Source organism: Phragmites australis, chromosome 5 (assembly GCF_958298935.1).
Source record: "Phragmites australis chromosome 5, lpPhrAust1.1, whole genome shotgun sequence".
Classification (NCBI taxonomy): domain Eukaryota; kingdom Viridiplantae; phylum Streptophyta; class Magnoliopsida; order Poales; family Poaceae; genus Phragmites; species Phragmites australis.
In genome coordinates, this window is record NC_084925.1 from 29,102,886 (window position 1) to 29,122,753 (window position 19,868).

Consider the following 19,868-nt stretch of genomic DNA (forward strand, 5'->3'; position numbering starts at 1 on the left):
GTCGCTAAAGCTATCTTACAAGCATTATAAGGATCAAAGGTGCGATCGTGTTAACTTCGCCTAGCATCAACATTAGCAGCCTGCATCACCGATCAAAGGTGCCGTCTAATGCCTTTCCTATTATAAGTATAATGAATGCTATTGTTTGAGAAGTTGGGTACATATTTTTCAACGAAATTTTAAATCATTTCTTTTCAAAGGCAAATTCAAATTAATTCATATAGATATTATAAGTGTGTGTGGTGTGTGCGTGTATGCTTCACCTTGTAATTGGGAAAACAATGAGTTGGCCATAGAGGTAATTTGATCCCAAAACCCATGAAGGATAAAATAAAATCAGGCAAGAGGGCTCATTGGAGAAGGACAAATAGATCTATAAAATGAAGCACACAAGAGACCAAAAAATCTAAATTATTTTCAGAAATCGATTGCTCTCCCGCCCACATTCTACCGTAACAATAGTAGTTTTTTAATTTATATTTTTTTCAATTAAATATTTAAATAAGTAGATTCCTGGCAGTAAGATTTGCAAAAATAGGAGACTACCGTCTTCTAAAAGGGCTGCAGCTCTTTCAGAGGGCGGTAAGGATGGCCACGATGGTAGGGCCACCTCATAGCGCCCTCTGAAAGAACGGGTGGGGCTAAGGCCCCTTGCCGCCCTCTCAGAGGGCGGTTAGAGGGCCGGCCCCGTCCCCTCCTCTATATAAACCTCAAAAATGAGGAAAAATACTTATTTTATTCTGAAAAAAGAGAAAGGAAGAGGAGAAGAGAGGGAGGCAGTGTGGCGAAGCCCTACTGTTTTTGATCTGCAGATTTTGAGGCGTGTTTTCCGGTAATTTTTTAATACTCACGTTTTTATTAGTAAGTAAAGTACCACTAGATCTAGGATTTAGTGGTATAACAATAGCTATATTAGATATGACCTAGGGTTTAGAAATGTAGAAAATGTTGTATTTTATAATATATTGTAAATATTAATTACGACATGATAGGATAGCCATTAGATGTATAGTATTATTTATAGTATGGTAGTTTTGAATATCTAGATTGTACAGAATAATGATGTAAGTAATAATTATAGGTAATTAGAAATTTTATTAAGTAGACGGATGGTTAATTAGTTTAATTAGGTTAGTTTGCTTATGGGCAATATTAAAGAAACCTATTGTTAGGCGATAATCGGTGTCGGTAATTCTGTTATAGTTTCGATAATCAGAAATATAGTTTTTCGGTCTTAACATTGGATATATTTTCGGATGTTTCTAGGGATGTCAGATAAATTATATTTTCAGATATATTATGGTGAGGTCAAATTAGTTATGGTCCTAACAGTGTAGATCTCTCTGAATTTCAGCATGTCATTAAGAGACTTAGTAGAGCCAATGAGAGGACCATAGTGGGCGTGTGCAAGTGGCTGATGCGTCATTTTCAACTGGATCCCCAGCAACATGATCTTAAGCTGAGAGCTGTGCTAAGTCGTGCTAATCAGGGCTACTTTGGCGAGCTCATCCCGATCAATGCGATATCTACTTGGAGGCAGTATGTAGATATATAATGTGCTCGTGGGCTCTCTCTGGTTTTATTAGCTAAGGCGTACCAGAAGGATCCAACAGAGATAAACTCTGCGGAAGCAGTAGCGGGAACAAGTTAGACAATGGTAGATGAATCAGACTCGATAAATATTGGGGACAAACAAGATGTTGGGGATATGTATGAGATGCAACCGAGGGGTATAGCCAGTGAGGGGGAGCACATCCCTAGCATAATTGAAGAGATGGAGATGGAGGATAAAGAGCTGGAGGAAGCCGTTGCTGATGAGGATTCATCTGATGAGGAGGGAAATGCTCATGTACCTACAGAGTCGAGGAATCAGGAATTTTGAAGCTAGTGGTTAGTGAGGCTAATCGGACACCGTGGGAGTATCATGAGAATGAGGTGTTTCAGGGTGCTATGTACCATACTAAGGAGTCTGTTATTGATGTAATTAAATTATGGTCGCTGTCTCTTCGGAGGCAGTTCAAGGTTGTGAAGTCGAATAAAAGAGAGTACGACGTGAAGTGTTTGGTGCCTGATTCTCCTTGGTGGGCGCACGTGTTCAGGAAGAAGTGGGTTGACTACTGGCAATGCTCAATAGTCAGGAAGCATAATTGTCACATTGAGAAAATAGAGTTCTCCCACCAGAACCTGTCATCTGCTTTTGTTGCCAATGTTATGTATGGGGAAATTGTGGACAACCTGAAGTATGAGCCACGATCAATAATTCGTGCTATTGAGGAAAGGTTCCAGTATACAATAAACTACCTGAAGGCATGTAGTGCGAAATAGAAGGCTAATGAGATGAGGTTTGGGACATATGAAGATTCATATCACAATCTACCGCGTCAATTAGCCACAATATGTGCAAGAAAACCCTGGAAGTTACTATAACATCAAGTATTACCCCTTGATTGATGTGAAGTATAGCGGGAAATGAGTATTGCAGTGTGCTTTCTTTACATTTGCGGCAACCATCAAAGCCTTTAGACACTGTCAACCCATCATTTGCCTGGACGGGACGTTCCTTACTGGGAAGTATAAAGGACAAATATTGTCTGCAATTGGGGTCGACGGGAACAACCAAGTCGTGCTACTGGGATTTTCCTTCATGGAGAGTGAGAATAGGGATAGCTGGTATTAGTTCTTTGAGCGGGTGAAGCATGCTATCGTTCTGGACCGGCCAGATGTTTGTTTGATTCATGATAGACATGCGGGGTTGTTGCAGGCTTTGCTAGATATGCAATATGGGAGTGTTCTACGGTGTGTTACAGCAAAGTTGTCAAATCCCTAAATTTATCCCCTTTCTCCCTCTTTCTCTCTCTTCTCTCTCTCTCCCGTCCCCTCCCCGTGACCCGTCTGCCACCGTCGCTGCCACGCCGCGCCGCGCTATCCCGTCGCCGCTCGCCGGTAGTCCTCGCGCCCCGTGCCGCCTCGCGCCCCGTGCCATCGCCTCGCGCCCCGCGCCGCCTCGCGCCCCGAGCCACCTAGCCCCGCGCGCCCGCTCCGTCGCCGCCCCTATATAAGGATTAACAGTGCCCCCTTCCTCCACCTCACACCCACCCTCTCTCTCTCCCCGAGCACTCCGCCGCCTCGTCGCCTCACTCCAAGCGCCGCCATCGGTGAGCCCTGCCCCGGCCCCCTTTCTCTCTCTCTCTCTCCCTCCTTCCCCCCCCCCCTTGGGCGTACCTGGGTCTCTTCCATCGCCGGTCGCCACCGCTTTCTCGTCGCCGGGCTGCCGCCGTCCTCCCCGCTGTCGGCCACCGCTCCTCCGCGCCGGGCCGAAGCCACTTCCCCACCGCCGGCCGCCCGCCGGCCAGATTCAGCCTGCGAGGCCCGCCACCGCCCTCCGCCGGCGCTCCGCTGTTGGTGCGCCGCCGCCGCCCGCGCCCCCTCCCCCCTTTCTCTCTCGCCCGCTCGCGCTCCCTCTACCCGAGCGGCCCTCTGCTCTCTCTCTCTCTCTCTCTCTCTCTCTTATATCCCCCTCTCTCTCCCTGTGTGGCTGACAGTGGGCCCCATTTTAGCCTGAGTCGAGCCGTTGAGCCCACCGACAGCCGAGAGCCGAGCCAAAAATCGAGCCGAGCCGCTGAGCCTGAGCCGACAGCCGAGAGCCGAGCCGAAAACCGAGTCGAGCCGCTGAGCCTGAGCCGAGCCGAGAAACCGAGCCGTGAGCCGACCCAAATAGAATATTCCTGGAATATTCTCCCCTTTTCTTTTTCTGAATTTCTCTCCCGGCAAAACTTCCAAAGCTCGTTTCTCCTCCGTCCTAACTCCGTTTTTGTCGATTCTTCCACCGATATTCATCTAAATTCGAGATCTATCCAATCATGTCAATTTCATAATTTTTGTAAATTGTTTGGTCATTGTTTTAATTGTTTGATTGATTGTGCCCTTGTCGTTGTTGCGATTATTAGAGGAAGGAGCATTCAAGGAAGACCCCGAGGACCCGGAGTTTGAAGAAGGAGCAGACGAGGACTTCAACGAAGGCAAGTCCTACAACTGTTGATCATGTTGATCCTATGTTTTTAAATACAACCCGTAGAGCCATTGTTTCAAATAATAGGAGTATGCATGATTAGATTAATAGTTGTGATTCTTAAAGAAATGCTAGAATAGTTATGACCCAGCTTGTTTATCCCATGCCTTGTCATTGTTACTGTTACTTCATTGAAACCCTAGAAGGTTCCCAACATCAACTATAATGATTGTTTGGATGAATGCTTGTTTACTAGTATGCTTAGGATTGCTTTGTTCAAAAGAAAGAACTAGATTATTTTCATATGATAATCATGCTTTACAATGTGAAGTGATGTGTGCTTGGTGCGTGTGCATGTAAAACTTGTGTTCTTGGGAAAACTCTAGAGTAGTGTTGACGAGGGTGAGTAAGTTGCCCCACAAAGGTGGGAACTACCTTGGAGCAAGATTCACCTTTGTGGTGTTCTTGCTAGGAGACTCTTGCCTCGATCATATAAGGACCGGTTCGCTGTGACATCTCACCTAGTATCCACTCGTACAACCACATGGCCTGTATGGGCAGGACTTGACCTAACCCCTCTGACTTAGTGCGGTACCCACCCGGAGGCCGGTAGTGGCAATGGGGACCAGGAGAAGACTTGGGTAGTGTGTAGCCCAAGGTCCGGCTGGTGATATTGATTGAGGCTATGTCAAAGCCTTGGGATTGCTAAGTGGTCCTTCCCGTGAATTTTCTAAGGCCCCTGGTATCTTAGTGTCCCATGGATGGATATTGTGGCTTCGTTGTGAGGTCATTGCGTCTCGTTATGACAGCTTCACCAGTTGCTAAGGTGGGATCCTGTGCATATCTTGTGGGTAAAGTGTACAACCTCTGCAGAGTGTTAAACCTATCCGGATAGCCGTGTCCTCGGTCAAGGACGTGCTATGGTTTGGTCACAATGATTAGCTTTTCGGCGTGAGTATCTCCTTGGTGTGTGAGTGGGCTGTGTGCCCGTGTTTTTGAAAAGAAGGATTTTGGCTTTGTGCCCTAAGCCTCCTGGACTGTGTGTTCGCTGGCAAAGTCTTTTGGGAACTAGCGGGACGGATGTATCTCCCCCAGGGCCGTCAACCCCCATAAGCTCAACTTATGTATTTCTCTTCGGAAGTGTTTTTATTAAAGTTTGTCCTTCCAAAATGAACCCTGCATCAATAAAACTAGCTTTCCGCAAAACCTAAAAGACTCTACAGCCTTATCCTTGATCTACCTTTAAGCATCTAATTTTCCCCCTTGAGGTAGGACTTGCTGAGTACCTTATGTACTCACACTTGCTAATTGTGGATCCAGATGATCCAGAGGCTGACTTCGCCGAAAGAGAAGATGAAGATCAGAGAAGCCAGTTTCGTCTGCACTCAAGCTGCCTGTAGGGCTTGGGTCGCTTTTGTGTGTTTCCGCTGTGCTTTGAGGGTTTGTTAATTTTATGCCTACGGGCTTCTGTTGTAATGAACTCTGTGTTGTACTCTATTATTGTATTTATTCGATGTATGACTGTGATGTCTACTTCTGTTGAAATTCGTGCGTACCAGCTACTGATCCAGGGGCTGGTATGAGCTACACGAGGTGACCCCAAAGGAGGGGTCCGACAAAAGTGGCCTGACTTGAAGAGCAGGTGGTGCAAGAGGCATATGGGTGCAAACTTTTATAGATAATTCAAAAACAAGGACTTGATAAAGCTTTTCAAGAAATTGTGCAATCAGAAACAGTAGAGGAAGTTCAATGCCCTATGGGCAAGACTAGACGAACTGACTATGATGTAGACAGCTAAGCTAGTAGTCACAGGTGATGAACCGATTGCTCTTGGACCTCTCCCAACAGATACTCCTCAGATAGTAAGGAGGTCAGGGTCAGCTATCAGGAATTTTTCGTAGTGGATATTAAAATGAGCCAAAAGAAAATTGGGCTTTGATGTACGACAATGGTGGGGCAAGGTATGGGATATTGACAACTAATCTTGGTCTACAACTGGGTCATACGGGGTATAAGGTCCCTCCCACTTGTTGGAATTGTATAATGTATTATGTATGGGACTTGCAGATATTTTATTGATTGCTACGCAGCTGCTTTGAAGGTAATGGAAGATAACCGTATGCTGTATGGATCGATGCTATGTGAGTACATGGAGAAGGGCATAAAGAAGGCACACATGTACCACGCTAATCAAGAGGGGACTGCGGAGCACGGGTTCAGTGTCCTGTGCCGGGATAAGGGGGGTGAAAGACATGAGCGGTATGTGCAAGAGTGCGTGCTTAGGAGTGGATCATGCATCTGTACGTGCCAGAAGCCACAATTGCTACATAGGGTGTGTTCACACGTCATAGCTACATGTGCAGAGCACAATATGCTTCCTAGGCAATATGTTTCTAAGTACTTTATGAAGGATCAGATACTGAACACATGGGCCATGAGCTGTATGGCTATAGCATTGTTGATACATTTACAAGTAATCCAGGTCCCTCACGAATGTATGTGCCAGATTTTGAAAGGATGAAGAACACACCAGGACATCGACAAACTCGCCAGATTTGAAACGATATGGATGAATCCGAGGCAGGTCCAAGGGTGAAGCGATGCAGCAAGTGCAATGAAATATGTCACACATACTAGTATTATACCAAAAAAGTACCTGTTGTGTTGGGGGCATGACCGCGGTTAAGTGTGAATGTATTTAGTGTATCTTGCTGTTATATTTGTACGGTCTTAGCCTTAGTTACCTACGTTGCATTCGGACCTTACATTTGTACCTACATGTTGCAATATATTCATGTAACTTTTCGTACGTGTATGTTATATGCTGTTCACGTAACTATGTGTATATTTTCATGTAACAGAATGTACATATTATTCATGTATATGTAGTTGCAATGTATATTTGGATTCAATATATATTTTTCTTGTCTACATGTTGTAATATACATGTACATTTGGTTTCAATGCAGATATGACGCACCCACCGACCCCCGAGCTTCTTGACCCTGCAGTGGATAAGAAGCACCGCAGCTTCTTGTCTACCATTCACCAGACAGAGTTAGGGGTATTTCGACCACGTGGCCTTGGGGAGCTACTTACGATCGATGATCGTTGGAAGCACCGGTATATCGCTAATTAGCTACGTATATGCCGATTTATTTATGTATTGCATGCCCCGCATTCATGTTCTATTCCTAATGGTGCAGGTTGGAAGCATCTGGACTCCTACTGCTGTGTCGTTTGGTGGAGGCCCGAGCAACAGAGAACCTTGAGGCAGCGGTGAGACGATTTTATTTTGATAGCTCGCAGATCACTGCCCTAGTTGACCGATGGAGGCCTGAGACCCATACTTTCCACCTCCCCTACGGCGAGATAGCTCCAACGTTGCAGGACGTAGCCTACCTATTAGGCTAACCTTGCGCCGGAGCTGCCGTTAGAGTCGTCGACATGGATGCAGACTGGATGAACGTCATGCATCAGTGGTTCTCCCCTATTCAGCGGACTGACGACGCACCTGCCTACGTGCCCAAGTTCTTGTCGGATCCACGAGGGCCCATGAAGAAGTGGATCATACAGTTCCAGGTACCTTCCAATTTAACTTCTCAATTACTTTACAGATTTTCAAATATTTTACTCATTATCATTTGCATTACTTGTAGCCCGCATACATGCACCCGGAGGCTAGCTTGTACTCGGTCTCGAAGCACTTGGAGGCCTACCTGCTTTGGTTGTTTGGCTAGGTTATGTTCACCAGCGGCCAAGGCCACTTGGTGTCGAGGACCCTTGTTCTGTATGTAAGGTGGATAGCGGATGCGGAACCTGATGATGTCCCACAGTTGAGTTGGGCCTCTGCTGTCCTTGCTGCGACATACCGGGCATTGTGCGACGCATGCACGAAGAAGGAGCCACTAGCCACATTTGCTGGGTGTCCACTATTACTACAGCTGTGGTCTTACGAGTGGTTTGCGATAGGTCGGCGAATTGTGGATCATTCCCCGTACCCTGAGGAATGGTACGGCGAGCCCGAGGAGGGGGGCCCACCATGGCCTCGCTGTGGTGTCGACGCCGGCTACGTACGTAATATTTGAATGCTTTACTTGTCACATGTTTTTGTTCTAGATTCTGACTATGTTTCTCCACAGCTGCACTGGGCTCATGAGCAGGCCCATAGCGCGTACGAGCTTTTTAGGTCGCAGTTCAACCGTCTTCGTCCAGACAACGTGGTCTGAACCCCCTACAGCTACTTGTCCATCCAAGCCCGTGCGTCTATGGGTCTGTCTCCGTTGTGTAGCCGTGAGATTGTCCGGCACCATGTCGCGTCGACTACAGAGGCCTAACCGGGCCATTGGGACGAGGACGCTGCATTAGCGGTATGTGTAATTAACATCTCATTTAATTAGCATATAATCCCATAAGAACGACTATAAACTGAAATTCTCATTTCTTGTTTGTTTTCACAGGCCAATATCATTTATGATATACATAGGGACACGACTGGAACCATGGACCGCCTCAGGCAAGGGGTGCAGCTCAGTGTGGCGGATGTAACGGGGTTTATCAAGCGGGTTTTCAACAAGACCGCATGGGCTCTGAAGCTTACCTCTTGCTGGTCCACCGCAGACGTCTCCAGGGCTCCTCCTAGGTCGAGTGGGAACCACACAGAGTCGTCTAAGAGGTCCGATGTGCAACGCCGTCCACCGGGGCCAGCACCCACACGGCCACCTGGACCATGACCTACAGGCCCAGACACAAAAGGTACGGATATTTCATACACACAGCATTTAGAGATATTCATTTGTTACTGATGCATTAATTTCAAACAAATATTAGGTGCACATACACACGTCTCGATGCTGCCACCTAGACCAAGCCTAGTGCTGACACCCTCACCTCTTGCAGGCCACTCAGGTAATGTGCGACACTAAATTACCGTATTCAATATATTCAATAGTATATCTAATATTGTCCGCAGGTTACTATGGTGATGAGGCCGGGCCATCTTCAGCTGCACCTCGACCGGTCCCACCACCACCGTTCGCCCCCTACTACGGCACGCACGCCTGGCCATCTACTTCTGCACCTGCATACCACACAGGTACACAATTGCATTTTATACAAATACTTTCATTTGCATATTTTCCGTATCTAATAATTTCATCTGTTCGTAGGCCCCTCTAGTCAGTACACATGGACGCCGGTGGAACCTTCGCAGTCGTCATACCCGATTCAGGAGGATGAGCCTAGGATAGACCCCCTGTTCGACCACGTGAGGGACTTCTTCAGGGGCACACCGGACTACGACGTCGTTCCGCAGTCCCAGTTGCCCAGTACTCCACTTTGGACACAGCACACCCAGGAGGAGGTCTCGACACCTTTGATCCCTACTAGGTCTACCAGGCAGGTTGGTCCACCCGACACCCTGACCTACTCTAGGGGGCACATGAGGGCCAACCAGCGATAGCGGAACCAGGACCATAATGGTGGGAACAGCCGATGTCAACGGGGAAGACAGCAGTAGGATTGTACCTTTGCTTTTGTAACTTACATATGCATCTTCGATTAGCAAACTATTCTTACATATTCACACGTGTCTACTCTCTATGGTCTACTTACCATATCATAATTGTATTTCTTATTCCAATGTGACCGCACACTAGTTGCATTTCTTAATCCAACGTGACCACACGCTACTTTCTATCGTCCTCGGCTTTGTACGAACCGTTCACGATAGACCTAGAAAAGTATTTCTTACAAAGCTACTTATACACGAAGTGACCACTCGAAATCTCTGTCGGGAGTCTAGCTTTAGACACGAAGTGACCATACGACTCAACTTTAACCATTAGTGACAACACCTCTGTCCTGGCGTATTCTATAGATATGAAATGACCACACGACTCAACTTTAACCATGAAATGACAACACATCTGTCCTTGCGCAGGCTGTAGACAAGAAGTGACCACACGAGAGAGCTTTAACCATAAATTAAATGACAACACATGTATCTTGACACATGGAATCTCTGCCCCGCATCAATGCCACAACTTTTCCATTCTTGAACAGGAAATCCAATGCTCCAGCCCCCCACCAAGCCCATACACTCATTGCATGCACTTGCCCTCTGCCACCATAAATAACCCCACCTTCATCCATGGATACACCACTTATTTCTCAGTTCTTTCAACTGCAATATCCTCCTCAGCTCCACCAAGCCCACCCAAGAAATATTGGAGGATTTTCATCCCTCAGGGGGTCGAACCACCGATGTGCTTCTGTGGCGACATTTGTAGGCTTCGCGAGTCACAAGATATCTCCTACACCTATAGCCTACGCTTCTTCATGTGTACCAACTACCAATACAACAAGTCTCAACATGGACCGTATGAGTACCCACCGGTATAGCGACATAGATCAGTCGTGTGGCACTTGCCACATCTTATTCCCGATTTCACGCAGTGTTTTACTAATCTCTCATCTTGTTTTATTTGTTCAGTCTCCTCCACCTATCTGTGACTTCATTAAATGGTTCAACATTGAGGAAAATAAAGACCAGAAGCGGTGGGTCGACATGACCATGCGGTGCAGGAGGGAAGCTTACGCACGTCAGGAGTACGAGCAACAACAAGAGGAACTATGGCTAAAACGGCAGGAAGAAGAGCGCATGAGGAATGCAACACAGGACCATACCGCGGCTCAGGCCCGTGAAGCTGAGAGGGCAAGGAAGACGGAGAGGGCCCGTCGCGCTAAGGCGGCAAGTCCTGATGCCCTGAGAAAGGGAAAATATCCTATGTGCACTCAGTAGAGAGCATCTAATGTAACCCGACATGTTTTCACTCCCTAAGGTATGTTATGATTAGGAGCGACATGCTATTAGGTAGGTCTTTATGCGTACCGTAAATGCCACCATTTTTTGTCGTCGTGTCTTCGTGGTTAGGGTCCCATGTAATGTTTGTCACCGTATGTCCCATGTAATGTTTGTCGCCGTTTGTAATCTCCGCGCTGCGTAATATGCTACGAGTGCTTCGCATCTATAATTTGTTCACAAAATTTGATTTGCATCCTCCCAACAATACGTCACTAAAAAATTATTGATACAATTTTACATCAAATATCGACAAATTTACAACGATCTAGATTCTCCAAAATATCACTACTCCATGATGTCGTATTGGCCACTTTTTTATCATTTTGATCTAAGATTTACAACATATCAATTTCAAATATTTTTCACCGAACGAATGCGCACTATTTTTAATATTGAGCAATACAAACATAAAATTAAAAAAACAAACCAATTTCACCGTATCCCGCCCTCTGGGAGGACGGTTACCTCCTACCCACCCTCTTAGAGGGAGAGGGCGGTTAGCCCTACCCGCCCTTTCAGGGAGCAGTAAGGGGTGGCTCTGCCACCGTGACCATCCTTACGAGAGCGGTAGGTACTTATTTTTACAAATCTTGCCGCCAAAAGTATTTATTTAAATATTTAATAAAAAAATATATAAAAAAAACTCTAACAATAGCGCCGGAAAGAAATTGATTGCTCTTCCATCACAGCAAAGCAATTCGGCCCACTGGCCCATTATATATTGGCCATAAACTTGGTAGATTTCCCTTTCAGTAGTAGGTACTGACCATAAGTTACATGGACTTCGTTTTCAGGAGTAGGAATTGAGCAAACACGAAAAGTACGCATGTGTCTATTTTTTTCTTGCTGAATTGGGCATCTCGAATTTGAGTTCGATTATGACACCTATGTTGTATTCTGAATTGTATTTTGTATGTCCGAATTTTCTTTACTGAATCAAACATCCAAATCCGAGTCAGATTTCAACAGCCATGTACATATTCAGGTAACACTGGTCTCAAACACCAAGGTACAAAATCCTTTTTAATGGTTCCGAACAATAACACCAAGGTGTGCTTTACAATTGAAATTTTTCGTAACTAGTTGGAATTTCAGCTTTAAAATGTACAATATGAAAAGTCTCAAAACGAAAAGATGATTACATAGCCACACACACCTACGTGGTTGGACAATACTCGATCTGTTTTCACCCAGAGACAAAATATGATGGCACCAAGAACATTTGAATCTCTATGCGGGCATGTGGCAGTCTTGTGAAGGGAGGCATCCATGATTCAATCCTGCAATGGAGACCAAGTTGAACATCACAACACAAAGTCTCAAGACGAGGAGGAGATTCTCCAACGAGAGGTCCCTTTTCTATAATCTGACATGCAGCTGTGAGTGTTTAACCCTCTGCTCTGAACTCGAAAGCTGTACAGAGTGCAACCAACACTGCTCAAGAACAAGCACTCACGTGTGACCATTTACAGGCAAAAAAAATTCGTCTTCGTGCAGCAGGTAGAGGTGTCGGCCGCCATCACAACGGCAGCAATGAGTAGGACCTGCGGCAGTGCTGCGAGGCGAGAGCCCACCGGCTGCCGACGGACAAGGACCGCTTCATGCCGCGGTGGTTCTTCAGATGGCCGGAGCCTGGTGATAACTCGCAGTAAACAGCACCACCGGTCCCCTGCTTCTCGTCACCACCCCGTTGCTCGTCTTCCGGAGCCTCTATCGGCCACGGTGAGTCCATAGAAGCAAAGCGGCGAAAGTTGCGCCCCCGGGGACCGGGCTGACGGTGCCGCTGCTCCGGCGAGCTGCTCGGTTGGTCGCGCTGTTCGATATGGACACGCAGCTCTTGCTGATCGTCCGCGTGCTGACCCGGCTGCTCGTGTTCCAAGGCTCCGATGTCGCGTTCGGCGTCGGCGTCGGCTTCGGCGGGTGGGTCGGGCTGCTCAGCGGTGGCGGGGTCCAGTACGCGGGCGCGGCAGAGCGGGCAGTTGACGTGGGCTCGGAGCCAGGTGTCGATGCAGGGGACGTGGAACGCGTGGGTGCACTTGGGAAGCAGCCGCAGGAGCTCGCCATCCCGGAACTCGCCGAGGCAGACGGCGCAATCGGAGGCGCCGAGCACGCCGCCGGCGCCCGCGCGGTACCGCGTGAGCGCGATGGACTCGATCGCCGCCTCGTCGAGCCCGACGGTCCGGATGTGCCACGCGTGGTGCACGGCGTCTTCCTCGGGGTCGGGGCCGCCGCCCCCGTCGCCGTCGGGGAAGGCGGCTGCCGGCGCAGGGGGCAAGGTGGCTTCAAGAAGCGCCTCCAGCCGCCTCTGACGCCTGCGGCGGACGAAGAGAAATATGGAGAGGCAGACGGCGAGGAACGCGAGCACCGAGCCGGCGATGATGAGGGCGGTGACGAAGGTACTGCGGCCGTGGGGGGCGGGAGAGGAGGAAGGAGGAGGAAGAACCGGAGGCGAGCATCCTCTCTCTGAATCCTGGCAGTCCGGAGGGTCAGGAGGGTCCTGGTGGGGAGGCTGAGTAATTTTAGGTTTCGGGGTGTCCGGTGCCATCAGGCCGGAGGACGGTGACTCGGGCGCGGCTAGCGGCAGCCGGAGTGTGAGGAAGAGGAGACGCGGACGCCGCGGGAGGGAGGGAGCAGTGCCGTAATTTCTTGGCTTGTTCGCAAGCCGGATCGCTTACACTTAAAACTAAACCGACGCGGTGCCGCGTGGAAAAACTTTGCCCGCGCGCGCTGCACTGGCTGAGGCTGACGGAGGAGAGGAGGCGGCGGGCAGTTTCGATTGGCGTCGCGCGGCCTGGCGGGTGGCTGACATCGGCAGGCGGACAGCAGACTGAGTCGGGAGTCGTTGGGCGTCGGCGACCGGCCCACCAGGCCATTGGTCGCCAGGGCAGTCGGCTCGAAGCCTCACACTAGCCCTGCATGACGTTTTTCTGACGAGGCCCACCATCAGATTAATCTATTGCAGGGGAAAGGATCAAGGCAGAAAAATAATAAGCTGTTTGCCGAGGCTTCAGTTCCCAACTCTACCTTAGATTCTAAGTTAGTAAAGTGATTTAAATATCAACTTCTAATTTAAAATAAAAACAAGATGGTTCATCTAAAAGATCCCAATGTATTATTTCTCTAACTCTATGAATTTCTAAAACTAGATATATCTAGCTAAGAATTCTTGAAGCTAGAACTCTAATTAGCATAGAGTAACAGCTCTGGACACATATACTAGACAAGATCACATTTTCTCATGATAACAAAACATGGGAACATTTGGGTGAGCACATATGCCTCCAAGTGTTCGAACTTCTCTTAACAGAGGTTGCCTTGACGCTGTATTGGCTTCTCAACCCACAAATATCTCCAGTCCACTGGATCAGGTATATGTGGGTTCGAGTATATACTGTCAGGGAGCTGTTTGCATGTATTTACAGTGATAGTATGATGGTAAAAGGGCAACTTTTATTATTAGCCATCTGTAAACCTACTGTTACAATTGAAGAACAAATCAATCTACTGAAATATCTGGAGCGAAATAATTTGATGAACTCCACCAGAGAAGAATATCGTATCACTATATCACCAGCTATGTTGGCCTAGTGCTTCTCTTCTGTGCTCTTGCTGTCACTTGGATGGTTAACCTGTCCATTGGCCAATCCATAGACATGCCCCATCTTTGTTCTTTTGGTCTCCAGGTATTTCCGATTCTCACTGGTTATTGGCGTTATCAAGGGCACCCTGCCCGCAATGCTTAATCCATAACCCTTGAGACCGCTATACTTTGCAGGGTTATTGGTCATCAACTTCATTGAACGGACTCCTAGATCCCGTAATATCTACATAGAAGCAGTAAACTGTCAGTGAATATACGTAGTACATGATAAAATTGCTTTATTCTGTCTACTCTGTTCACGTATGCACGAGTTTCAGAACTGCAACAAACATGAAATTCTTCAATATGCCTTTAAGCAATTTGAAGTTAGAGCAATAATGGCTTAATTTATATGACACCAACTTTCCTATATATGCCATGTTTAACAAAAAAGAAAATCTCTACGTAGTGAGGTTGCACGAAAAACTGAGAGATAATTCAGTCTTACCTGAGCACCAATCCCATATTCCCGTGAGTCCACAGGAAGTCCTAGTTCCTCATTAGCTTCCACGGTGTCAAGTCCATCATCTTGTAAGTTATAAGCACGGAGCTTGTGACCCAGACCAATACCCCTTCCTTCATGTCCACGGAGATAAACTAATACACCCCTTCCAGCCTTTTCAATCATCTCCATTGCCATGGCAAGCTGGTCACCACAATCACATTTTGCAGATCCAAAAATGTCTCCTGTGAGGCACTCGGAGTGCACCCTCACCAAAATGTCTTGACCATCACCAATCTCACCCTGTCGATCATCAAGTAAATGACTCATAGTTAGACCAGGTGTTTTACAAACAGTAACTACCTCATCCAACCAATATTAATACTTCAATGACTTACTTTCACCATTGCAATATGCTCAATTCCATCAATAACAGATCTGTAGCAGTAAGCATGGACATTGCCCCATCTCAAAGGCAAGCGTGCAACAGAAGCACGTTCAATTAGCCTGTCTCTTTTCCTCCTATATCTGTAACAGAAAAACTGCTGTCAGCATACCAATCAATACCTCTACAATCACAGGCTGTGCAATAAGAACATCAAAGAAGCATGCACATTGCCAGCCATAGGGCCTAATATCATTCTTGCAACCATATAAAGTATTTTGTTTTTGGATAATATGTAACTAGGATAGAAAATTCATAAGCCTCTGCCTGAAAACATTTCAAGATCCATTTATTTGCCAGAAAATATTATTTCAACATAAAAAGAAAATAGGCAATACACGTGGACCATATGGCTATTATTAATTAGTAATAATAAGCAGTCAGGAATGACTTATTGACATATATCACAGCTAATTGCTGAGATTGTTGGCTACTGTCTTAGTGGCAAATATGAAGCATCAGGAGCTGAAGTTTCTGTACTTACAACTCACCTAATCAAGTCAGCAATAGATATTATCTTCAGATTCTCCCTTTCAGCAAACACATGTAACTTTGGTAAGCGAGCCATGGAGCCATCAGCATCATCCACAATCTCACAAAGAACAGCAACAGGAGGTAATCCAGCCAGAATGGCCAGGTCAACAGATGCTTCGGTGTGTCCAGCTCGTTTCAGAACACCACCCTCTCTGTATTTCAAAGGGAAAATATGACCAGGGCGATTGAAGTCATCAGGCTTAGAGTTGGGAGATGCAAGAGTCATGACCGTTTTTGCCCTATCCTTAGCAGATACCCCAGTTGTTGTGCCCTCTTTCGCATCCTAAGAAGCAAGAAATATAAGTACATAGCTCAGTAGCATACAAAAAACATTGTAGAAGTATAATAGGAACCAAATCATAAATTAAGGTAAGTTGTCAAAATATTTCTCTAAATCAATGAAGATAGCCAGCTATATGCACCGTCAACTTAGCAGCAACATCCAAAGAGTATAAAATTAGCTCAATTTTGATATTCAGTGGAATATAAATGTCTCGAATTCATAGAAAAGGTAGGTGGCACTGGCAGGAACAGTAAAGAAAGAGCATTTTCTTTTCTTTTTCCAAAAACTAGGTTCCAAGTTAGCAAAACTGCAGACCAATACCGAGCTCAAATAACTAACCAGTTGTTTTCCAGAAGTGTTGATATATATTTTTCCGGAGTAGTTACTTACTCCTACAATGATTATAACTTGCATATTTGATATTTACGGCAGAAGTAATGTTATGGTGTGGCATATAACAGGAAAGAAATTTATTTTGACATTAATAAACGTCAGGAGGCTGTGTACATAAAAAATATATTGTCATCAACATCATGAGTATTTAAAACTCATCATGTAACAAACAACAATGTGCTACCGTGGATGAGTTATTTTCTTGATAAGGAAACAAACGGTGGAAATGACAACACTACAATGCCACATACACATACTTCTGCAAGAAACAAATAATGTTCTCTCATTTAAACATCAAAAGTTAATACAATAGTGGTGAAAAGAGAATAATGATGATAATGTCATACCACTGTAACAGTGAAGGCAGTGCATAGCTTCTCTTCGTTTTCTTTTGTGGTAACCATCAAAGGAAGGTTCAATCTTTCCAGATCATCTTCTTTCATGCTGACACACACAATTCCAGTCCCATGCCTTACTATAAAAGCCATAGCCTCTGGGGTAACCAAGGAAGCAGCCATTATAAGGTCACCTTCATTTTCCCTCGATTCATCGTCAACAACAATCACAAGCTTCACGTATAACCAATGTCAGCAGAGCATTAGATGGCAGTAATAATATATCATCAGTAAATTGTTAAGAAGTACTAACTTTTCCTTGTCGTATGTCCTCTATTGCCACTGCAATGGATGCAAAGCCCTCAGTCGGGCTATCCAAATCAAGTTCAGTGTCCGTGTCATCATCTGAGAACTTGTCCACAACACGTGCCAAATTAACAGAAAGGATTTCTGGTGCAATCATGGAATCCATCGGGAGTACTGAGTCAGCAATCGGATGGTCCTGGCCATGAACAGAGGTGCTCTTTGGTAACAGCGCGTCGCCATTCCCAGAGACACTACCAGATGGATAACCACCATCCCTTTTCAAGGATGATGCTATTCTCAAGCCCACTGATTTCACTTTGACATTATTTGAATGTGCAGTGAAAAAACTGCAAACTGTCCCTTTTGTCTCCTTGGATGCACTCCCTTTCATGAACCGCAACCTACATTGACACAAACAGGAGCACACAGAAGCAAAAGAAAAATCATTATCAGCCTACCCAAACCATCATGACTGCGTGAGTAAACGTTAACATTGTTGCAAACATTTTTCTCTAGCCCAGTTCCAACTGCCAAGGTTACTCTTTTCACATCGCTGTGTCGTAAAAAAAGGTTCGTTTTGTCATCTTAGTTGTAACTATGTTACTCACTAGTCCACACAGACAGAGAGATCGAATCAGTATAGATTTACACTGTGTCGTATCTATCAGGAATACAAAAACGTGGCCCTGCACATCGATTTTTATGCTCCAAAGCAGAACAAATCGAAAACAATCAACGGACTGAGCCGGCGCGAACGCGGGGACAAGTGCGCGCGGAGGGAGGGGGTGGCGCAGGCAAAAAGCGCTTACGGTTGACGGCTGAGGGCGGCGACGGACGAAGACGCAGGCGCAATCGAAGCCATCCCGATGCTCCCCTCCCACAAGAACGAAGCAACCTGCAAATCACATCGGAGAGCACCAGATTTAGCTAACAGCACATCCAATGGTCAAGCCACTCGGTTTTTTTTTAAGGACAAACCACTCGGATTTCAATCGAAAAACTGGGGGTAAAAAACGGGAAGCCCGCGTCGGAACGCGAGATCTGGTCAGGGACAAACTGCGGAAGGCGACGATTACTCGCGCCCGAAAGCTTCACCGAAAGGAGCAAGCGGGGCCTGGAATGGCTTACCGTCGACGCTTCTCCGGCGATTAGGAGAAGTCTTGTTTGGGTTTTGGTCCGAGATTAGGAATTGGGGTTGGTGCGGGTGGAAGAAGAGGCGAAACGGAGCGGGTGATTTATAACGTGCGGCCGGCCACCAACGCGGCAGGTTCGTTTCGTCGTGCACGACCGGAGCTTGGTTGGACTTGGGGCGAACCAGCCGCGCCCGGATTCACTGAGGCCACTCCTAATACTAGTTTTTTTATATTAATTAGATATTCATCTAAGTAAATAGATAATACGGTAATCTATGTAAACATATGAGAGAATAAACTTATTTTTTTGGAAGAAATTAGTTTTTTAATAATTCTAGATAATTATGAGAAAATAAATTATTTTATAAATTTTTAAGAAACTAATAACACATACATATATTGTAAACTTGTTTCTTAAAAACAATTTCGTAGAGCATCTCCCCTGCGCATTGTAGCAGATCGCTCTCCTCTCCTGCGTGTAATGTAGCGCATCCTTCCTCTGGCCTGGCCGGCTCTTCCTAGCCACCATTGCCGCCCCACATCGTCTTCCCTCTCTCTCCCCGTGGCGTAAAAATAGGTATCTATGAGTCGTCGTAGCTTTCTAATGGGAGTTGGATTCGTCGTCATCGAATGATGACGATGAATTTATTATTGCTGCAACAGATGTTGCAAAAAAAAATTGAACTTCACACTAAACCGCTTTATAAGGATCTGTCATTGGGCATCTAGTAGTTCATTAGAACAAATAAGCAGAGTATTTGAGGTTGTATGAAGACTACTTCTCGAATGATACTACATATGGCTCTACTTTATTCAGGCGAAGGTTTGTAATTCATACTTATATTTTTTGTCTTCCTTGTAGATAGTGATATGTATGTCTCATTGTTACCCGTGCAGGTTTAGAATGAGATATTCTCTGTTTGTACAGATAATGCGTGTTGTAGAAGAATATAATGACTATTTTATGTAGAAAATAAATGCTACCGGTAAACTTGGTTAAGTTGTCTACAAAAGATTACCGTAGTATTTCGTATGCTAACTTATGGAGTAGCGACGGATGTAACAGATGATTATGTTCGCATCGGAGAAAATACTGCTATAGATAGTCTGAGAAGGCTTGTCATTGATATTAATGAAGTATTTGGATATGAGTATTTGAGGTCACCAAATGAAAATGATATTGCTAGATTGCTTGTACTTGGGGAGGAACGAGGTCTTTCGGGAATACTAGGATCCATAGATTATATGCATTGGAAGTGGAAGAAATTTTCAGCTGTATGGAGTGGTATGTACAACGGTCATATACATAAGGCTACAATTATTTTAAAAGCTGTTGCTTCACAAGAAGATATATGAATTTGGTATGATTTCTTCGGTTTACCTGGTTCACACAATGATATAAATGTTCTTCAACATTCTGCACTATTTGCGAAGCTAGCTGAAGATCACGCTACAAAAGTGAAATATACCATTAAAGGTAATA

At 45.7% G+C, this 19,868-nt stretch overlaps 2 protein-coding genes across 3 annotated transcripts; both read right to left on the bottom strand.

Moving 5' to 3' along the window:
- Window positions 1-11,874: 11,874 nt before the first annotated feature.
- Window positions 11,875-14,150, bottom strand: LOC133919134 (E3 ubiquitin-protein ligase RING1-like). The gene has a single exon (XM_062363409.1). It carries the CDS (start codon window positions 13,417-13,419, stop codon window positions 12,394-12,396), a length of 1,026 nt encoding a protein of 341 aa, XP_062219393.1. The 5' UTR covers window positions 13,420-14,150; the 3' UTR covers window positions 11,875-12,393.
- A 154-nt stretch (window positions 14,151-14,304) lies between these two features.
- Window positions 14,305-18,531, bottom strand: LOC133919133 (probable bifunctional riboflavin biosynthesis protein RIBA 2, chloroplastic). 2 transcript variants are annotated; one of them, XM_062363406.1, is made up of 8 exons: window positions 18,381-18,531; window positions 18,062-18,147; window positions 17,260-17,653; window positions 16,959-17,180; window positions 15,893-16,218; window positions 15,355-15,484; window positions 14,963-15,259; window positions 14,305-14,698 (listed from the first exon to the last, which is right to left on the bottom strand). In XM_062363406.1, the coding sequence occupies exons 2-8, from the start codon at window positions 18,112-18,114 to the stop codon at window positions 14,459-14,461; spliced, it is 1,662 nt and encodes a 553-aa protein (XP_062219390.1). In that variant the 5' UTR covers window positions 18,115-18,147; window positions 18,381-18,531; the 3' UTR covers window positions 14,305-14,458. The 2 variants fall into 2 exon arrangements, with proteins under 2 accessions (XP_062219390.1, XP_062219391.1); XM_062363407.1 differs by having other exon boundaries at window positions 18,231-18,467.
- Window positions 18,532-19,868: the final 1,337 nt, after the last annotated feature.